Source organism: Pieris napi, chromosome 23 (genome assembly GCF_905475465.1).
Source record: "Pieris napi chromosome 23, ilPieNapi1.2, whole genome shotgun sequence".
NCBI lineage: Eukaryota > Metazoa > Arthropoda > Insecta > Lepidoptera > Pieridae > Pieris > Pieris napi.
Window position 1 is genome coordinate 1,294,343 of NC_062256.1, and position 23,413 is coordinate 1,317,755.

General features: G+C 33.0%; 1 protein-coding gene across 3 annotated transcripts in view; it reads right to left on the reverse strand.

Annotated features, from left to right (window-relative positions):
- The window catches only part of LOC125061249 (nuclear pore complex protein Nup98-Nup96), a 71,074-nt gene that overhangs the window by 40,096 nt on the left and 7,565 nt on the right, over positions 1-23,413 (reverse strand). The window contains exons 7-28 of one of the 3 annotated variants that reach the window (XM_047666578.1): positions 23,053-23,182; positions 21,173-21,256; positions 20,111-20,203; positions 19,219-19,310; positions 17,914-18,061; positions 17,189-17,311; positions 16,159-16,275; positions 15,515-15,620; positions 14,754-14,863; positions 13,195-13,337; positions 11,502-11,626; positions 11,161-11,282; positions 10,904-10,937; positions 10,366-10,436; positions 10,252-10,294; positions 8,433-8,560; positions 7,685-7,783; positions 7,061-7,171; positions 6,045-6,164; positions 4,442-4,592; positions 1,553-1,655; positions 946-1,060 (exon numbers count right to left, since the gene is read on the reverse strand). In XM_047666578.1, coding sequence (XP_047522534.1) covers positions 946-1,060; positions 1,553-1,655; positions 4,442-4,592; positions 6,045-6,164; positions 7,061-7,171; positions 7,685-7,783; positions 8,433-8,560; positions 10,252-10,294; positions 10,366-10,436; positions 10,904-10,937; positions 11,161-11,282; positions 11,502-11,626; positions 13,195-13,337; positions 14,754-14,863; positions 15,515-15,620; positions 16,159-16,275; positions 17,189-17,311; positions 17,914-18,061; positions 19,219-19,310; positions 20,111-20,203; positions 21,173-21,256; positions 23,053-23,182 — 2,368 coding nt within the window. Of the gene's footprint in view, positions 1-945; positions 1,061-1,552; positions 1,656-4,441; positions 4,593-6,044; positions 6,165-7,060; positions 7,175-7,684; positions 7,784-8,432; positions 8,561-10,251; positions 10,295-10,365; positions 10,437-10,903; positions 10,938-11,160; positions 11,283-11,501; positions 11,627-13,194; positions 13,338-14,753; positions 14,864-15,514; positions 15,621-16,158; positions 16,276-17,188; positions 17,312-17,913; positions 18,062-19,218; positions 19,311-20,110; positions 20,204-21,172; positions 21,257-23,052; positions 23,183-23,413 lie in introns of all 3 variants that reach the window. The other 2 variants (XM_047666580.1, XM_047666579.1) reach the window with 2 other exon arrangements.

A 23,413-nucleotide genomic window follows, 5' to 3' on the forward strand; every position in this document is an offset into this window, starting at 1 on the left:
AAACGACAACTCTTTGTAACATCAAAATAGGCACAGTCCCTTGAGTGTCGTTATATAAAGTTTACATTGTAATTATACCCACAATCACACAACACAACCGAATTAGGTTTTTTTTTTTAAAGACAATTGACATAGTCCCATGCTAAGCTGGTGAAGCTTGTGTTATGGGTACTAGGCAACGGATATACATCCATATTATAGATAGATAGACATATAAATACATATTTAAACACCCAAGACCTAAGCACAACACCAAATGCTCATCACATCGATGTTCGTCTCAGCCGAGGATCGAACCCGGGACCCATGGATTCGCAGTCAGGGGTACTAACCACAAGACCAATGAGTCGTCAAAAATGAGTCGTCGTATTCAATATTAAATAGATAGAAAATATAGATATTAGTTAAATGCATTTAATATTTTTAATATTTTTTTTTTTATAGAATGCGGGGCAAACGGGCAGGAGGCTCACCTGATGTAAAGTGATACCGCCGCCCATGGACACTCTCAATGCCAGAGGGCTCGCGAGTGCGTTGCCGGCCTTTTATATATATAGATGTAATGGAATGATATTTCATTAATTTGAATTTGACGCGTCGGAGTGACACGCGATAAAATGGCGGATGACGTGTAAATTAATTTAGTGGATTATAGTGTAAAAAGATAGATTAAAGGATAAATGAACATTAAATGTCGTTTCTTTGTATTTCAGGTAAGAATAATTATAATAGTTAGATCATAAGTGCATTATATTATAAAATGTGATAAATAAAATAAAATCTTTGTATTTCAGAGAAACAATTTTGTGTTTTCATTTAGAAAAAATCCTTGATAATATTACTTATATAGATATATTTATAGATCTTTTCCTTTTCTAAATATTTGAACGTTTTTGTACTATATTTTCTTATAAGTGCTTTGTCCCTATAACAGTTAATACATACCGGTAGCAGCCGCTTTCTGCAAACTCTGATTGACGAGTTGTCGTTTCAAAACTTGAGGCGCAATTTCCTCTTCCTCATCCGAATCTGATATGCCATACTTGCTGAAGTGTTCCACCTGATACAGTAAACATCTTTAAGATGGGAGACTATTTGAGACCTATTTGTATAGACGGTTTTAAGGTATATAATACAAAATCAAGCATAAACATTCAAAAAATTACTGAGTCCGGCTCGAAGGATCAAAACGTACAGTTTCTGGGCACGCTTGAAATGGAAGATAAAACAATATTCAATGTAATTTTAAATTAATTATGTGAAATGCGTCTGATTGAATTCTTATGCCACATAGGTGCGCACATATGAAACTAAGAAAGTACTGAACTAAACTAGAAACGTATCAACTTTGGCTCGTTCAATAAAAATAAAAAATAAACAATCTAACTCCTGGTAAAAAATAGTAAGCGTATCGGTAACGATCAGTTTTTAAAATGTTTTATAGAAACATTATTTAGTTATTTGGACAGAAAAGAGAACTTAAAAACGTATTTTTTAAATTAATATAGAGCGTTTGACTATACATCAAAATGAAGATAAGTTCTGAACTCACCCTGAACACCCAGCTACCAGTTTGTGGGCGATACTCAATGAACCTGGTGTCATATTTATCGCACACACGTCGCAACTTGCCTTCGTAGTCCATTTTTAACAATCTGTAAAAAAAATAACAATAGATTGACAACTGTCATTTTTGTTTTGTCATTCATAATGTCACTTTGAAAGAAAAACAAAATTAATTTGATTAAAGCATTATACAACATACAGGAAAATAACACCAAAAGCAAACAAATTGTTTCACCTTTCTCACATCAACACCAACTATGCAAAAGACTCACTTATGAACGTCAACAGAAAAGATTATTCTAAATTTACATTTACCACCAGCTTGCAAGTCAAGAGCGTAGAGCGGGCAAGAAGAACTGGCAAGAAACCAAAATGTGGCGGAATATGCGAACTTTCGATTGTACCACCATAACATTTTTGTACCATATTCTTGCAAATAAATTATTGTAGTTATACTTCTTTAGGCGCGTTATGAAAAATTGATGAGAGTGAAATTTTACGATTGCGCGCGCACCTATGACACCAAATTGGCAGTGTGATATAGCGTGCGCGAGCGAGATGGGAATAAGACAAACTACAAGTAAAAAGAAATAGAATATGCGTGAAGCTAACTTCACGCATATTCTAGCTTAGCAGCTTAACAAGAATTTTGAATGACCATGACAATTGACATCTGACAATGACATTTACCTTTTAAACAAATATAGGAGTTTTAGTTATTGTTTAAAATTAATAATTATATACCTAGTTATTTTCATTATACAAAATATTTGTGAAATAATATAAAATATTTGTGAAAAAACTGTGCTAACCTTCCTGAGTGCTTCAATACAATTGAGGTTAACTATCCGTATGTATTATCGAGTATTATTGTTGATTAAAACTGAAACATGAACCATTATTCATTGCTTTTGTTTATTGCGTTTGTTACAGCAAATTTTTAGAAATATTCTACGACCCTATATATCAATAATTGAGAACAAAGATTTAAGCACGAATACTAATAAGGAGAAAATGAAGGCTTGGAGCTATATAACAGAGAAGTAAACATTTTAATAAGTACCTGCATCTCAAAAAAATGACCACATTATTTAATCAAAACATCAGATTTAATCTAGCAAATATAAGGACAAGAGACAAAAAAAGTGCACTAAATTGAATACAAAAAAAGAGTTGTCATCTTATCGCCGTGAAACATCAAAAACTGGAGGTGGAACAAAGCCACCATCACCTTCTCGAGACACAATGGTTTGAAGTAGATTTCAATGAATTTGATTGTGATGGTGTCGAGGTAGGAATGTTAATTATAAATATGATGTATGGTGATGTTCAAGGTTCAACCTTTCAAGCATAGGCATATGCTTACAACATTACTTTATTCCCCTACAGGGTAGTTAGAGATATTGTAATACCTCAAAACATCCATGTTGCACTTGTAGTACCGAAACTCTGTCCTGCCAGAAGTGAGCCCATTCCCACTTATAATGGACAGTGGGTATAATACACCTTAATACCTGAGTGCGAACCACTCACCATGATACTTAAATTAATAGATGTTATTTATATATTTCAGGTTATTACAAATAAAATCATTTTGGAAACAATTGATATCCCAAAAGCAAATAAAGCCAACAATGACAAGGTAATAAATCAGTTTTGACATAACTTGAATACTAAAAAAGCCAAACAAAGGTGTGCACAACAGTGACAACATAACTTAACAATTTCATTATTTTGTAGGATTAAAGAAAGGTTAAAGAAAATCATGTCGAACTGAACAACAAGAATCCCCAAACAACTCCAAAGAAACCTACAAGGAAGACACCGATATTATATTTAAATTATCTCTATCTCTAAATAGAATAAAAGAAAGTTGCTATCCAGGTCTGTAGCATGTGCTACAAATTATATTATTAACACATTTATATAATTATATTAATATAAATGTGTTAAAAAATTTATAATATGAATTATAAAAAATTTTAAGTTTTGCATGGACAGAGCTTAAATTAATATTCTCTTATTTGTTGCAGAAAGCAAGTAGTTTTGGAGAAGCCTCGTAGATGCACAACCAAGTAATGATTAATTTAAAATTACAAACCGAAATTCTGATGAAGACATTAGAGTCACTTAAAAATAAATAGTATAATGAAATAAAAATGTTTTAAAGATAAATAGTGTTTTATTTGTTTAATGTAAGAGAATAATAATAAATATTTATTTAATTAATTTTTCAAATGTAAACTGAACTTTATTAACTTTAATGACTCCTTTTCCAGTCTTTGATTATTTAATTGTAATTAATTATTTGCATGCAATCAAAAACTATTTTTAATAATGCCAAAGAAGTATAACTTCTTACGCGCGTACATAAGTACACGCACCCTTTTTTATTTTAATGCAGCCGGGCGCCGAGCGTGCGCGAGCGAGATGGGAATAAGACAATCTACAAGTAAAAAGAAATAGAATATGCGTGACGTTAGCAGCTATGCCAAGAATTTTGAATGACAATAATGACCTTTGTAGTACCTTTTAAACAATTAAAGGAGTATTAATTATTTTTTCAAAGAAATTTAGCAATGCTTTTTCACAAAGACCTATTGTTACTTAGTTAAAAGGTTATGAAACATACCTAGTTATTAAATTGAATGAATAATATAATAAAATCATAAATAATAATTATTATTATTATTAATATTAATTAATAATTGAATAATATACTAAATATTAAATATTATTAAATTATTAACGTTAAATATTTATTATTGATTATTTAATATTTAAAAAAAATAAAGAAAGCCAAAGAAGTATAACTTCTTACGTGCGTACATAAGTACACGCACCCTTTTTATTGACATTCAACATATGAACTCACCTCTCCGGTTCAGTAACGGGACGTTTCTCAGTCTTGTCCCTCGGCCAGACACGGTCCAGCGTGACAATGGCGCGTCGGTTCAAACCTTCGCCCAAAGGCGGCTTCTCGCTATCCTCCGGGTAGACTATCACCTCCTTGTTCAGGAAATGTACTGCAATACCATTTTAGTTAGTTAATATCAAATAAGAGAAAAACACTTTTTTAACGGATTTGAAGTTATGTTTTATTATAAACTAGCAGACCGGCGAAGCGTTGCTGTGGCTAAGGTTTTTGTTATATTACATAGTAGCAACTATTCAAGGGAAGCGGTAAGAGAACACCAGTCATGGGGACCACCATGCTTTATTGGTGCCTTTATGGGTGCATGCCATTAAATTGTAGCTAATGTGAAACGTTGGTACTTTCAACGCAGCGCCATCTGTTAGAATTGTGACTATCAAATAATAAACATATATTTTGCAATAAAATAATATTGCGGGTATTGAGATGTAAGCTATCCTATCTTTTAAGTTGGATCAAACTACAGACGGTGTGCAAATTTTATTGATATTGGTTCGGTAGTTTAGGAGTCCATAGCGGATAAACAACGTGACACGTAATTTATATAAGTAGAACCTCGATAAGATAAAGTCCAAGGGAAACACAAAATATTTTATGTTATAGAGGTTTTAAGTTATCAAGGTTCTATGTCAGGTAAAGGTTAATATAGAGGTATGTACATGTTTTTATGTACCCTTCCTCCCATTTTTACTTGAATGCATCAGAAGGATGGAAAATTATATATGTAATCATATTTATTCACATTACTTACATTACATAAAAATAAAACAACAACTAAAGGTTTAGTCTACTTAAAAAAATCTGTGATTTTCTTTTGTTTTAAAAAATTCACTGTTTCTAAATCGATTTGATTTTCAATGACAAATAGAGAGGAGAATACATTAACATATTAACTTATGATGCAAGTAAGTCGTTGTCACAAAGCTAACCGCCGCAAAGCTTTGAAGAAGTTAGATAAAGCAAACAATAGGTAATGTATTGTTTACGTTAACAATACATTAGTAAACACGTGCAAGCAATAAATACCGAAACCATTTGTTTTGACACTCTTATAAAATGACTCATTCACAAACAATTTTATGTTATAGAGGTTGTGGAAACATTTCTTTTAGTTACTGAGGGCCATACAGAGATTATTTATTTACGTTATAGAGGTTGCGTATTTTAAGTTATAGAGGTTTTGGGCTCTGATGGGAAGGGAACATAGTATTTTTTGAAGTAACAGAGGTTTTTATGTTACCGAGGTTTACGTTATCGAGGTTCTACTGTATATTAAGATTTACAATTATTTTACAGAATTTTAAATTTAACCGACGTTTCGCGTCTATTGGTGAGTGTCGATAATGTTAAAATAAAAATAAATTTGAAATAAGTAAATATGTATGCGAATTTTAGATAATAAATATAATGTGGAATTGATATATAATATGTATATGCTACACGTGTCTTTTAAATAAATAGAAGTAAACTTAATTTTAAATGTGTGACCTGAAAGATTACGCATATCTCAGTGCGTATTTTACTTCTATTAAATAAATAATACCTAAAGCATCCAAATCCATGTCGGTGACATCAATTTCACAGTCATAATAGACATTTCCATAATTCTTTCTGCCGATCGTCAAATGCGGTACCACGCATTTACCATCAGGACCGATGTATTCTGCAAAAGAAATATATTTTTTATAATTTACAATACGACTTTTTTCCGCCGAGTAAAAAAAAAAAAATTATTTTCTGTTACGTAAATTATATTTATTTACATGATATATAGAATTTGTACAGTATATGTATATTCTAAAATATATGACAATTCTGGTGAACATAGTAGTAACCAAAAATTTTAAAATAAAAATATTACACGTCCAATTTTAAATTTTACTAGTATTTTTTTGTTGAGGATTATGTATCATATAGGCACCTAACAATGCTTTTTTTTAATTTATCAGCCCAGAGATGTTACATTTAAATTAGTTTAATGCTTTTTCAAGAGACAATGCGTTCATTCTTGGTTACTTCGTGTCCATAATAATAATAACAAAGTATCAATAGTCCCTATAATTATATCTATCAAATTGTAAGACCTCCCGAAATTCAAGTACATCTTCAAAATTGCGTCCCTTTTCATCACAAACAGTAAAAAAACAACAATAAAATTTTTATTTTTTTTAAAAGGTTTACTAAACCTGGAATGAGTAGGCATGATGCCTAAACAATAGAATAAAGTAATTAAAGTTAATTCGATATATTGTTCGTGATATCGAAATATTTGCTATTTACATTTAGATTTACCTTTTTGTAGGTAAAACATAAAAAAATACGTAGCATTTTAGGTCTAATTCGTCCCTTTTTCGGTTGAGATCTTTGTTAGTAGCAACACTTATGAAAATGTCAGAATTCTACGTAATGAAAAATCAAACAAATAAACATAATAATAATAATGAAGCTCGTTTAGTTCCAATCGTTGAATATACAATATCCCAACTTCCTTCTGTACTATTGATCGGAACCCCTTCACGGCATCCTAAAGGTTTTTTTATAAATAAAGTATGTACTTACTAATCATCTCTTCCAACGAAGGAATAGTGTAATACCCCGGTCTGGTCAATTTAACACCAGCCGGATGAGGCGGTGCCTCAACTGGCGCATCGTGGGTGGACACATTTTCATCTACTAGAAAGAAAAATAGTCTAATTATCGTCAAATAATAATGAACCATTCCGGCTCGAAGGATCACATAAAAATTATTGTTAATTAATATATTTTTAATATTTGCTGCCACAATATACGCAACTGGGAAGTCAATTGGACGTTCTCGCAATGAGTTTAGGATCTTTTGATATCAATAGGCAATACAATTTTTGTTTAATGTAGGATTTTTTTATGTAACAAGAGGCAAACGGGCAAGTAGCTCATCTGATGTTAAGTGATACAACCGCCCATGGACACTTACATATCCAGAATGCTCGCAAGTGCGTTGCCGGCCTTTTAAGAATTAGTACGCCTTTTTCTTACCATATCGATAATAAGGATTATTCAATACAAAAATCTAAATTAATCTAAAAAATCAACTAAATTGCAACTTTTATGTGTTTGAACACTAACCTACATCTACACACACATTTAAAATCAACTGTCAAAGCTACAACTACAATTTGATAAGCTAATAACAAGTAAATAAACCATAAACGCCTCTTATCTGATGAGCAACCTTCTCACAAGTGTAACAAGGGGTCTGACCGCCGAAGCGATGGGAACAAAATTGAAGACACTGGGACTCACCTATACACATACATACATTTAAAAATATGGCGTTTAAACCCTATATGGCAAGTAAACAAGATTATTGAAGTTATACTTCTTTAGGCGCGTTATGAAAAATTAATGAGAGTGAAATTTTACGATGCGCTCGCACCGTGACACAAAATTAACAGAATGAAGTTAGTGGCACGCCTCTGTTCACTGTGTATTAATATTTATCCACATGCTTTGAGTTTCTACATTCAAAACACGTGTTTTCATTTGGTTTTCATTATACAAGTGCGAATTTTATATGTGCGTCTGAATTGTAATTTAAATTGAATATTTAAATCAATACTAATTAATATTAGAAAACAATCATAAATATAATATTAATAAATATTTATTGTAATTTATTATTTGCATGTAATCAAAAACTATTTTTAATAATGCCAAAGAGGTATAACTTCTTACGCGCGTACATTTCCCCCCCCCCCCCCCTTTTTTGCATCAGTTTTATTAACAGGGACAAAAACCGACCCAATTTAATTGGGCCAATGTTTATATTTATTTAATTTAACTCCAAGCGAATACGAAAAGTATATTTTCACAAAATTTATTAATTACATGAAACCTGTAAGATTATACATTGTTAGGACAAAAAGAGATTACAAAAGAAAAAGATACTTACTATAGAAAGTGTCGATATTCTCCTTATCTGTGGAAGTGGAACTCTCTTTGACTCCTAGCTCTCTTACTGAGTTCTCAGCTAATTCCGCGTTGGACACTTGCGGTTTTCGGAGCGGTTTTGTTGTCAACCTGTTAAATTTAAATACGGTTTAAGGTTAACAGTACGTCCCGGCTTCACACGGCGGAATTTGTTATGAAATCTTTTTTTTTTTAAGACAATTCACACCAATTGACCTAGTCCCATGCTAAGCTGGTGAAGCTTGTGTTATGGGTACTAGGCAACGGATATACATAATACTATAGATAGATAGACATATAAATACATATTTAAACACCCAAGACCTAAGCACAACACCAAATGCTCATCACATTGATGTTTGTCTCAGCCGGGGATCGAACCCGGGACCCATGGATTCGCAGTCAGGGGTACTAACCACTAGACCAATGAGTCGTCAAAATTCTCGTCGTCGTCGTCGTTAATATATATAAATTACGTGTCATTTTGTTTGTCCGCTATAGACTACTAAACTACCGAACCGATATCAATCAAATTTGCACACCGTGTGTAGTTTGATCCAACTTTAAAGATAGGATAGCTTACATCTCAATTTAAACCCGCAATATTATTTTATTGCAACATATTTGTTTATTATTTGATAGTCACAATGACATAACCACCAAAAAAGCATGGTGGTCCCCATGACTGGTGTCCTCCTACCGTTTCCCTTGAATAGTTTACTACTATGTAATGTAACAAAAACTTTAGCCATAGCAAAGCTTGGCCGAGTCTGCTAGTAGGTATGTAATAAACATATAAGCTAGCGGACGTCGTCTCTCTATTGTCAATGGTTCACGCAGTGTACGCAATATAGATATCTATATTTTTGTCAAAAATTGTGGCAGATTATCGAAGATTTTAAACGGATCCCGAAAATAATCTATAGCCTATGTTCATCGGGAACAATATAGTATTGTTATGGTGAAATATTTTTTGAAATAGGTTAATTGTTTTTGAGTTCATTCGATACAACCATACAAATATTTACTCTTTTTCAAACCTATAATAAGTTTAGAACATATAAAGACGCGTGTGAAAATTTTAAAATTGACTCTTTAGACTCTCGACGAAAACAATACGATTTATTGCTAGTACATGACATCATCTCAAATAAAATAAATTGCATCTCACTTCTAGAAAAAATTCCCTTCCATGTTCCTACATACAACGACAAATATTTAAGCTTTGACTTGTTTAAGCTATCCCGGAATATGCTAAAAAGGAGTATTAAGAATATCTATAGCACTAAATCACCTACTCCATGAGTACACCCACACTTTGTAACCTCACGTACACGTACGGTATGTACGTACGTACGTGTACGTGAACTCACTTTCACACCATCACACATCACAATTAGGTATTACTAAGTTAAATGTATTGAATATTTTTTATTGATTTATTCCTTGCGTAAATGTTTGAACCAAAGTCAAATCATTTATTTCAATTAGACCACCTAAAATAGCACTTTTGAACGTCAAACAAAATATAAAGAAGATTCTAGTTGCCCCTTCCAGTAGTTTCGTGTGGAGAAGAATGGGCAAGAAACTCCACACTTTCTCTTTTAAAAACCTTTTTGTATATATTATATATTCCATTTTTGGCTATATTTTAGTGTAATTGTTTGTTTTAATAATTGTTGTTAACTGTATGATTACGAAATAAATAAATTATCATATGCGGATCCAACTTGGAAAAAATATTCTTGAACCAATCCAACTTTCGTTCTACAAACTGAAAAAGAATAAAAGAAAAAACTTACCAACTAGCTCGTCGTTCAGATTCGAGGGCCGGCATTTCTTTATCTGTTAAAAATATAGTTAATTAAGTGACCAGTAAGCATTTTTACATTTAGAAAAAAAATCAATATACTAACCAAGATTTGGATATAACCGTGGCGTTTCATTATCAATCGGTTTCTCTTCATTCCACGAATGTCTCGAAGGCCTGTAATAAGAAAAATATTTTTGGATGAATATTTATGATGATAATTTATAGCTTAAGCAGTGTTGGCCTTGTGGCTTCAGAGTGCGACTCTCATCCCTGAGGTCGTAGGTTCGATCCCTGGCTGTGCATCAATGGACTCTCTTTCAATATGCGCATTTAACATTCGCTCGAACGGTGAAGAAAACCTGTCTTAGACCCAAAAAGTCTACGGCTGTATCAATTACAGAAAGCTGATCACGTACTTGCCTATTAGATTGACAAATGATCAAACAGATTCAGAAATCTGAGGCCAAGAACTAAAAAGTTGGTAGCTCCACTGATTTATTTATTAAGTCTATGATTTATACAGTTAAAGATCCAGAAGCGAGACTAAGTATATGAAAAAACCAAAACTAAATATAACCCTTAATATCTAGTTTATTATGTAAACAATAATGCTATACTATAATTTATATAAAAAATCTTACCAGCCATTTTGTTTGTCTGTACGGAGCTCTATATCTGAAATTACAAATTAGTTATACGTATATAATAAAATTAAATCTTAGAATCTTTTCTACAAAAACGAAATTCATAAAAAGTTACAATAAATACCGCAATATAATTTAAATAATTTTTATTTATCGAGTTTTTTTTTATCATAGTAGGTTAAGAATAATGTAAATACTGTATATTAGTCTGGGAAATAAATAAATTCATGATAAAGTAATAAAAAGTTACTAACCACTATTCTGCTCTCGCAACCCCTCCTTACTCTTACTGGGGAAATTATCTCTTTCTCTTTCTGCTGTAATGGAGCCGTCCACTTGACTTGTTCCGTTTACTTGAGGTGATTCACCTAGGGATCTAGAAAATTAAAAACTACTAGATTATATCGCATTATTATTTACTATATTAAATTAAATACGCCGCGCCAGCTGTCTACTCTCCATCCGTCTTACGAATTTTCGATCAGGTCACGTGTCCTGACGCGAGTTTTTTACCCATTTCAAAAAAAGTATACAACGCCGCTAAAGAAGTTTTCACGTGAATAGTGAAATTAAGGAAGCTTCCATATCGCGTTACCTGTTATTCAAACTATTGTCCAAATTGGTATTGGGCCGTAGAACCAATCTCTTCCTGGAAGGCTTCAGAGTCAACTTGTCTTCTAGGCTCGCGTCGCTCTCTTCCAGACCATCGAATAGAGATTTCTGAAACGAGAATCAATAATAAGAATTTATATATAATAATATTCTATAATAATTATAACTATGCTCTGATTTTTAATTCCGTAGAATTCTGGCAGCTATCATGTCAGAGATGGCAAACCTTTTTGGCCGGGCACATTTTTCAATTTCAATACGGATCTGAACATCTTAGTCTATACATACATTTTATTTGTTAGTGAATGTATCCATTTTATTAAGCGCGGCGGTTTTACGGCGAGTGATAATTACGACACTTTTCATCACAAACAGTAATAAACGCACAAGTAAAGATAACATTTTTTTAAAAGGTTTACTAAACCTGGAATTAGTAGGCAGTGATGTCGGCTATAGAATAAAATAAAGTAATAAAAGTTAATTCGATATATTGTTCGTAATATTTTTGTATTGTAAATAAATATTGTATGTAAAACATAAAATATACGTAGCATTTTTTTATTGCCCTCAAATAAGTCAAATTTGTCACTGTTTCGTGGAGTACTTTTTTAGCAGCAACACTTATGAAATGTCAGAATTCTACGGAATTAAAAATCTGAGTATAATCCTATCAACGGGGCCTTGTGCCAGCTGGACAAATGAAATTGCGAAGACGGCGGTGGAAAGATAGCTGAAGATAAAATAATGGAATGCCTCGGAGGGATCCATGGGGATACAATTACTATTAATGTCCTATCTTGTTAATTTGTAATTTAAGAAATAAAATAAATCTATTATTATTATCATAATCTTATCAAATCCATGGCTGAATATGAAGCATAAACTGCGTTTAATTTCCGAAAAAATCAATAATGTTAGTTTGTGTGTACCTTACACACAAACTCATAGTAACTTTATTCATATATAAACCAAGTACACTTATGAACGTCAACAGAAAAGATGTTAAATTGATTCTAAATTTACATTTACTACCATTTTGCAAAAGGAACTGGTAAGAAACTCTCCGCAACTCTCTTTAATCGTCAAACCAACACAAAGAAGAAGAAGAAGAAGCAAAAACAATTTTAAAAGCGACTTAGTGTATTACTTTTAGAAAAAATGTACTATTCAATAAATGATTATTTGCGTAAAACACCGTAATTAATATAAAATTAATGATGTAATGTATGTTTTTTTTTATATAACATGGGGCAAATGGGCAGGAGGCTCACCTGATGTTAAGTGATACCGCCGCCGATGGACACTCTCAATGCCACAGGGCTCGCGAGTGCGTTGCCGGCCTTTCAAGATTTGGTACGCTCTTTTCTAATATGTAATATAATAGGCTATATAATATAAGAATTGACTTTGACTAATAATGTTTTTTTACTTAAGACAAATTTGCGCGCCATCGTGTGTGGCAGAATATGCGAACGATTTACGATTCACCTTAACATTTTGTACAATATTCTTGCAATAAATAAATTATTATTATTACAAACTTTTCACCGTATCCAAAAAAACGTTGCCGACTAAAGAGAGATGGGGAAAGTTGAGTTCAAAATGGAGAATGAGAACTAGCAGGACTAGTTCTCCTTCTCCTTTTATTTGAAAATATTGATTGATATCCTTTTTACCTTATCCTGTGTAACAGTCCTAGGCACCACTTTCAGTCTGCCTCCGGTGGGCGAAGTGACTCTGTAAGCGGCGTTACTGCTGTCCAACACCGCTTTAACAGCCGCTGGATTGGTCGGCTTCAACGCGTCCTCGGCCGTTGTTGCTGTTAATTATTTGTGAAAAATAAACATCACTATTGCTGTTCATGAATTTGTAAGATTAGCTTTTAAGTTTTTAGTCTGTTGTTATTTTCTTTTGTATTACTTTAGATTAAGGTTATATATATATATTCTATATATCATTTGGTTCTGCACTTCTCGCACTCATCATGTTTCTTTTTTTTTAGTTTTTCTCTTGAACTAGGGTTGGAAGAGATCGCTTAATAGCGATAAGGCCGCGCGTTGCATCCCTTATAATTTTTACGAATTGTGTTTCTTTTATTTGCAACGAAGTGTAAATAAATAAATATAAATAATATATTTTGAATGTTTGTATAGGCAAAATACCAGTCTTCATACCAGGTCCATAATACGTATCTCCAGTCACAATGACGTTTTTTTAATAATACATAGTATACAGATTTTTTAGAGGCTCATCTGATGTTAAGCGATACTCGCGAGTGCGTTACCGACCTTTTAAGAATTGGTACGGTTTTCTTGAGAGACCCTAAGTCGAATGTGAATCAAAGGAAATTATATTATTGTGTTTCGTCATTTAGTATACTCGTAATACTAAAAGTGCATGTATTTATAGTGATTATAGAGAGTCAGGCACGCCTGTCTACAAAACCCTCGTCTTTTTTAAGATCACCATGATGTTATAGTACCTTACAAGTTCTTGGTGTAATAGACATTCTGTTATAAAGGAAAACATTTGTATTATGTTATTAATAACTAAACTCAAAAATTACAAGACCGATTTCCAAATATTTTCAAAAACACAGTTCATTACTCTAATTCTAGTATAGATCAGATGGACTCGGTGTAGTACTTGAATAAAGGATGTTTTTAATCTTAATATATATAAATTACGTGTCACGTTGTTTGTCCGCTATGGACTCCTAAACTACCAAACCGATTTCAATCAAATTTGTACACCGTGTGTAGTTTGATCCAACTTTAAAGATAGGATAGCTTACATCTCAATTTATACCCGCAATATTATTTTATTGCAAAATATTTGTTTATTATTTGATTGTCACAATTCTAACAGATGGCGCCGTGTTGAAAGTACCAACGTTTCACATAAGCTACAATTTAATGGCATAACCACCAATAAAGCATGGTGGTCCCCATGACTGGTGTTCTCCTGTCGTTTCCCTTGAATAGTTTGCTACACAACAAAAACCTTAGCCACAGATGCGCTTCTAACATAATGGCATGGACATTTTTTTTTTTTTAATAGTGCGCATCGTGCAATCAGTCTTCTGACTATGAGCAGATAAGTTGTAGGACAATGACATGGTTGGAAGATGTTTTTAATTAGATTAGTAATTTACTATTCTACTAATGATATATAATTGATTAAATAGTTTTACAGTTCACACAGACAAAAAATTATTCTAAATAATATTACTTACATGTGTCCGGTAATAAATCTTTAAAGAGAGGCGAATCTCCATAAGGTCTGGCTGCTAGCGTCAGTATTTGCTCGTGTACGTTGGAACCCACGGACGAACCGAGACCACTGCTGGAAACAATATTGTCAATGTGTATATAACGTTTCTTGGAAAAAATTTCTTTTAAAAGCAAGCTTCTTGTGTCCGACACATCTCTGGTCCTTCGGACCATATTTTAAACTCTGATTTTTCATTCTATAAAATTCTGATATTCCATAAGTGTTGCTACTAAAAAAAATCTCCACCGAAAAAGGGACAAATTTGACCTATTTGAGGGCAATAAATAAAATGCTACGTGTTTTTATGTTTCACTTACAAAAAGGTGGCCTAATACAGAAATAACAAATATTTAAATATCACGAACGAATTAACATTAATTACTTTTTTTTTTATATAATAGGGGGGCAAACGAGCTTGCGGGACGACCAAAAAAGGCAGTCTACGCAACCCATAGACACCTATTTTTAGTGGGTGCGTTGCCGGCCTTTGAGGGAGGAGTAGTAGTAGTAGGAGTTTTATTTTATTCTTTAGCTGGAATCACCGCCTACTAATTCCAGGTTTAGTAAACCTTTTTAATAAAATAAAATATTATCTTAACTTGTGCATTTTTTAAGTAATTTATTGTGGAGCACTGCACTTAATAAAATGAATACATTCACTAACAAATAAAATGTATGTATAAAGATGTTCAGACTCTTATTGAAATTAAAAATATAACTTACCCGGGCATCAAACTAGTATTGGCATTGTTCTGTCCCAAACCGAGGCCGCTTCCACCCAACGAAGAGTTATTGTTGAAGAGACCTCCACCCAATCCTGTGTTGAGACCTGAAATAAATAACAGTTGTGCATGGGGGCCGTTCATAAAATACGTCACACTAAAATCAGCTTATTTTGACCCCCTCCCCCTATTGTCACGCTGTGTCACACTTTCTGTGACCCCCCCTAGAAATATTTCGTCACAAAAACTAAGGACCCCCCTAAGGAGGATAAATTCTAAATGATAGTATAGTACACAAATTCTGAAAATTAAAAATATTTAGATCGACGATGTTTAATTTATGTCACTTGACATAATATATGTAAGATAATTTAATTTTTTCATTATATTATTTTACTTTATAAAACCTAGAACTAGGCTTTAAATATTGTTTCTTTTGTATTCTGTGAGTTAATAATTTGTAAATATATATTTTTTATTAAATGTAAATTAATAGATATTTCTTTTGTATAAATAAAAAAACAGAGAAACGCAGTTGCGCCTTATTTATTCCCAGTATAAGCGTTTGATACTATTATATATATTTTAAAAACATTCCTAGGCCTTAAGAAACGCCCAGTAACTTCAATGAAAAGACATAAATACCTGTTTGAAAAGTATTATTTTGCTGTGGGAATAACGATGAGCCACCACCTAGTGTCGTTCCAAATGTATTCGGCTTCGTCTGGAATGACGTACCGAGTCCAGTACCAAGACCTGCACCTGCACATTAATATTAAATAACTAAACTAATAAAAACACAAGATTATTAAGCTATTGCATAGATATCGCGGGCTTTGAGCGAATCAAGAAATTCCGTAACGAAAAAAACCTAACACACGATGACGTAATATAGGTGCGGCAAATACGCGTTAGAGTGAGACAGAATGCATACTGCGCATTGCCATCTCTCTGACGAGATCGGTGACGTAGCGTGAGCGCGGCCGGTGCAGCCGGTACGCGTTAGAGTGAGACATACTATATAGGCGTTTTAGTCTGAATCTGGTAGATTGAAATAATATCAAAGATGAAACTTGAATTAATATCAAAGAAAAACAAATACTGCATAAATAAATAATTATAATTGCATAAGTTGGTTAAAAAATGCTATGCAATAGCTTTACCGCGGCAGTCCCCGAGAGCCACACTTTTTTTTAATTACTACATACTTTTACACATGACTGCAAATTTTTACTTTTATTATTTTCTGCTAAGAAGAAAATGATAATAGTATTATTGTATTATTTTTGTTTTTTTTGCGACTGAGGCGCAAACTAGCTGCCGTGGTAGGCAGAATGACCAGCACTGTGGAACATTGTGTCCTCAGCATGATTTTTTTTATTGATTATTATTATTTTGTGTGTTTCTCTGTGTGTTTTGTTAGTAATAAATGTTATATCTAAGCAAAATATACCTGTTTAGAAAAAAAAATATGAAAAAACAGAGACAAACATGTGAGGCCAAGGGTCCTTGAGGAAATCGAATCTAGGGCCTCAGGAAGACATGTTCGTTTAACCACTACACAATAACTAGAGATGAGATTGCTTGGTACAAAAACATTATTTCAATCCATTTGTTGTTGTTTTTTTTTAAATGCCTTTCACGCTCTTAGAAGATTTTTAGTATAATGCCATACCAAGGGTAGGTTGCGAGTTGAATCCAAACGTGGGTTGCGTGGTTGCCGGTTTTCCAAAAGTATTTCCGCCGAACAATGAAGTCGATGTATTTGTACCGAAACCGCTAGATGTCGCACCAAATGCTGAAATGAAAACAAAATAATTGAGAATAAATTTTTCTAAATATGTAAAATATAAAGTACCTCAAAAATTCATTTTTTAGAGAATCAAAAACGCGCCTTATTGTCAAACTTTATTGTAATTCTCTCTAATGTAATTTATTGAACTTTTAAATGTTACATAAATACTAGTTACCCGACACACATTTTAAATTCAAAAAGAAAAGAAAATCACCTAATTATAAATCCAAATAAAATGTGTGTCAAGTATATAAAAATGTTCATCAAAATCAGTCCAGCCGTTTAGTATACACATACAGAGAATTTCTATACATATAAAATTTTCTTGTCACAATGTTCGTTTCCATACTCCTCCGAAACGGCTCGACCGATTCTTATTATATACAAAAATACATACAACCCTTAATTGTCACCCCTCCATCAACCATCAACCCCTATTTTTTATTATATTAGTTATTTTTATTGAACTAATAAAATCGTTCCTAGAATTAATATACATGGCAAAACGACGTTTGCCGGGTCAGCTAGTATCTATATATAAATATTATATAAATCTTTATTAACATTTAAAACCCACTACATATCTGTAATAAATATGAACTTACCGGGTGTTGCAGTGCCAAAAGTGGGTGCCGTGGTCTGCTGGGTCTTCGCCCCAAATAGGCCTCCGCCGCCGAAAGAGCCGAAGCCACTCGTGGCCGTACTGCCAAAGGCTCCTGTCGTTGGCTTCGCTCCGAACAGACCGCCAGATTGCTGTAATTATATTACAAAGAATGTATACCTATGTTACATATATATTATATATATATATATATGTAAAGAAAACATAATATTTAATATTTTCCTATACAAACTCTTTTTATATTTTATTTTTCTTCTTTGCCGTCAGATCGACGATGTTTTATTTGTCACTTGACATAATAGATGTAAGATGTTTTAATTTTTTCTTTATATTATTTTATTTTATAAAACCTAGAATATAGGCTTTAAATGTTGTTTCTTTTGTATTCACAGGTGAGTGAATAATTTGTAAATATATATTTTTCATTAAATGTAAATTAATAGATATTTCTTTTGTAAATAAAACTTTTATATTCACAGAGAAACGCAGTTGCGCCTTATTTATCACCAGTACTCATATAAGCGATTGATACCATTATATATATATATATATATATATATATATATATATATATAATAGGGGGGCAAACGAGCTTGCGGGACAACCAAAAAGGGCAGTCTTCGCAGCCCATAGACACCCATTTTAGTGGGTGCGTTGCCGGCCTTTGAGGGAGGAGTACCGGGAGTCGATTCCACAGTTCGCTAGTTCGCAAAAGAAAATGCCTTGTGAAACGGACTGTGGAAGACCTCCAACCATCAAGATGATGTTGGTGAAATTTAGAGATTTTACCTAATAGTAACTGGTAAACATAGTTTTCTATGCAAATTAGAATAGCTAGAATGTGCAATCGGCTGCCAAAAGATATTTCTTAAAAGGCCGGCAACGCATTCACGAGCCCTCTGGCATTGAGAGTGTCTATGGGCAACCACAAGCCTATTTAATTAACAACATCATGAAACAGATACAGAAATCCGAACCCAAACTTAAAAAAGTAATTTAAAACATTATAAACGTTTACAAATTTATATATATTGTTAGCGGACTGACGCCATCTTGTAGCAGAAACCTATATAAAGCGTGGCAACACCGGCGTTGACTCACTTTTATTTCGAGACTTCGTGCGGAACGGACGTGTTACTAACCTACCCTCAGTAAATTTTAAAAGTGTAAAGTACCTACACGTTCTAATCTTTTGTCGTTTTTTTGTAAATTCAATTTTGTGTGTTTTCTTCTGTTTTTGAATTGAATTCGCTTGTGTTAACTAATAATATATATATTTTTTTATTACCTGATTCTGTGTGGTAGGTCCAAAACCGAAGGTAGACGTGGTGGTACCGAAGGCCGGCGCTTGGGTCGTTGTAGCACCGAACAGGCCTGTACCTAAATTTTGTAGAAATTGTTATAATCAAATATCTATTATATTAATGTTATCTACATTACTATAATAGATATTTGACTTAACATACATTGGGAAAATTAAATGTCAATCAATCTAGTTTCAGTAGCTGATGTTTTTGTATGAAGTTTGACACATTTGATAGCGCTCAATAGGAGATTGTGTCAGGAGATACGAATTAGAGGATTTGTGCATTATGGGCGTAACGTAGCTAAACATCATCTCATATTATTGCCATCTATGGACACTCCAATTTTTTTGTAAATTTACAATAAAATGTAATTAAATTTACATAAAATAAACAATTGTTCAATATTTATTACATGTGGAATACAGACACCATTATACATGTAAATGTCAAATACCACACTCGTCAAGTATAACTTGACATATCATTCATTTATTTCAAATGTAAATTCAAAATAAATTATTCCCGTCCCAGCTTTAAGACATCTTTCTATTTTAAAAGCATACTATGACTAAGTGTTGTAGTATTGTTTTTGAATTTTTATACTATAGTTTTATTAGTTAAATCATTAAAAAATCATCTTTATACTTAGTAATTTAATTACTTAGTTATTTTATTTTATCATTATGACATATTTAGTTCCTATCACAGTCTGTTCTTTTCTGCTTTTCATATTACTTTTACAAAATAATGTCGATGTTTCACATCTGCCAGGTGTCCCGTGACGGCTCACATTTTTTTTTTAAGTTTATTCGTCAAAAACCCCTCTATACGCACTAAAATCTCAATAAAAAGCCAAACAAAAGCCAGTCTTACCAGTGGTGGGTGTGGCTCCAAAAGCCGGTTTATTCGCACCAAATAGGCCAGTCGTTGTTGTATTTTGTGCAGTATTACCAAACGAGAACGTATCTAAAAATATAGTAAATTTTACAAAAAAGTAGACCCAGCTGGCTCTGAGGCCCAAAATTTTGGACTCACGTCCTGCAAAATGCTGGCGGAAGTGAAGAAAAAAAATAGACTATACTCTGATTTTTAATTCCGTAGAATTCTGACATTTCATTAGTGTTGCTACTAAAAAAGGGACAAATTTGACTTATTTGAGGGCAATAAAATATAAAATGCTACGTATTTTTTATGTTTTACATACAAAAAGGTAAATATAAATATTTACTTGGGTTTTTGACTGTTTGTGTTGAAAGGGGACGTAATTATCAGTCGCCGTAAAAGCACTTTTAATGTGGAGCACCGCACTTAATAAAATATATACATTAACTAACAAATACAATGTTACAATGTTACAATGTTTCAATACTCAGATGATCAGACTCGTATTGAAATTGAAACATGTGCCCGGCCAAAAAGGTTTGCCATCACTAAAATGTCAAGATATTATAGCTGTCAGAATTATACGGAATTAAAAATCAGAGTATAGACTATAAACAATCAAAATCTAATTAATTCATACGTACACTTATGAACGTCAGTAAAAAACGTTTCCATATTTACTGCCAGTTCTCAAATCAAGAACGTACACGAAAAGACTGGCAATAACGGAGTATTTCATTCTCATTTCATTCTTTTAAATCGCCACTTTTGTTTTTAAATTAAAGAATAGAGAATCATCTGATGTAAAGTGATACCGCCGCCCATACACTCAATGCCAGAGGGCTTGCGAGTGCGTTGCCGGCCTTTTAAGAATTGGTACGCTCTTATATAACTGACTGATGTTTAAGTTGGTAGTCATACAGCGCAGAATACGAAGGGCAGCCTGTGCGTTCACCACCAGGTCCTGATCGGTGGACTCCCAGAGGGCGCCACCGCGAGCGTGTGGTACCAAAACTTGTACCATTGTGCCATTACATCATACAAAAAACTCACTCGTCTGTCCAAATCCGCTGGTCGTTCCCAAATTTCCACCTCCGAAGAGACTAGGTGCTGTGGTTGTAGCTGGTTGGCCAAATGCTGTAAAAAAAAAACAACAATAAAAAATATGTGTGTGTATGTATGTACATACATGCGTTAGAAGTTATACTTCTTTGGCGTAACAAATAAAAATCTTTCGCCTTATTCTACGTTTGTAGAAAAAACGACACTAACAATAGAAAAAAGGTATTTAATACATTGAAAGTTTTATTATAACGCATTATCTAGTTAAATAAAGTTTATTAAAATATCACAAAAAAACATCTACATAATTAAAGAAATTGACATTTATGAAGTGAAACTTCTTTAGGCGCATGAGGGTAAATTTTTTACGGATGCGACCAATTGAGAGAGAGTGAGAGAGACCAATTGAGAGAGAGTGAGAGAGACCAATTGAGAGAGAGTGAGAGAGACCAATTGAGAGAGAGTGAGAGAGACCAATTGAGAGTGAGTGAGAGAGACCAATTGAGAGAGAGTGAAAGAGACCAATCGAGAGAGAGTGAGAAGGGTGAGTTACCTTATAGAAATTCTATTTTTTAATTAAAATTTGGTAAAGAGAATAATGAAATATTAGTATTTCATATTTTATGCAAAATAATTTATTTAAATCTCAAATGACGAACTGTACATTAAAATGTTTTTATTATCGAAGAAATAAATTAAATTTATAATTTGTATTAATTTACTACACATACATAGTATTGTGGCAGTTATGTGACTAATATTTACATTGATTTAAAAGTTGCAGGCCCCACCTCACACATTTAAAATGACCATTAACGCCCGAACCCAATAACCTATCTCAATCCATAATCCACCATCTGAAATAGTAATCTTAATCCAAATGTTGTACCAAATAACCAATCGACGGATTGTAATAGCCATCTGTCGATACAAGCTATCCATGGGAGGCGGTGTTTGTGAATAGACCTTTGTATGAAAATGACAGTTGACGAAAGCTCGATTTCAACAGTTAATTATTTTAACAGATTTTTAACTTACACCAGTTTTTTAAATAATTAATAAAACTGTTTGTTATGTTTTAAACATACACATGTATATTTTAATGTTATTTGTACGGTTTACATTGATTATCAAATATGAGTGAAAACTCGGTAAAATGGAACGACAAAGAGCATTTTATCCGTCGCCAAAAATGAATTGTCTTCGTAGGGTTTGGTTATTGGGATGCAGATAGGAGATCGATCGACTGTCACGGTCTGATCTCAGATTGTTTCCAACCTGAGATTGTGGATTGATTATTGGGTTCGGACGTAAATTAATCAACTGTGTCCTACGGGTTCACCGATTAGGATGTTAGCCTGATGTCAAGAAATTGTAATTTTCGGTCCAAAAAAAACAATTCTATGTAGTGCCTGAGACCGATCTTCCAATTAAACTGAGGAGAGCTCTCAATGGGAATCAAAATGGCGATTCATTGCCACGTCCCGATTAAAACGTTAAAATTATAAAAGATTATTTATAAACTACTAGCTGATCCGGCAAACGTCGTTTTGCCATGTATATCATTTATAATAAAAAATAGGGGTTGATCGTGGAGGGGTGAAAATTAGGGGTTGTATGTATTTTTTAATGCTGTATCATAAAAAAAATAATAAATAAAAATTTATCTAGAAATTAAAAAAAATATAATTTAGGATTGAACTACCCTTGACATCTAGTGGGATGAAAAATAGATGTTGTCCGATTCTCAGACATACCCAATATGCACACAAAATTTCATGAGAATCAGTCAAGCCGTTTCGGAGGAGTTTAACTACAAACACCGCGACACGAGAATTTTATATATTAGATTTATAATATACATCACTTACAGGAATTAAAGAGTGGTTTAACCGTATTATCGGCCGGCTGCTGAAAGCCAAACATCCCGCCCGAGCTGCCCTTTCTTCCCGCCGTGTAGTCCTCAAAACGCAACTCTTCCAGGGATTTGCCTTCGTATTCCTAAAAAAATAATATATTTTTGAAGTTATACTTCTTTCACGTCACAAAAATCCGACACCCTGAAGTTAGCTATAGTCAACATTATTAGTGTCGTTTTTTCTACAAACGTAGAATAAAATATTTTAGGCGCGTTAAAAAATTGATGAGAGTGAAATTTTAAGATGCGCGCGCACCGTGACACAAAATTAACAGAATCAAGTTAGTGGCGCATGTTGGCACGCACGCCGCCTC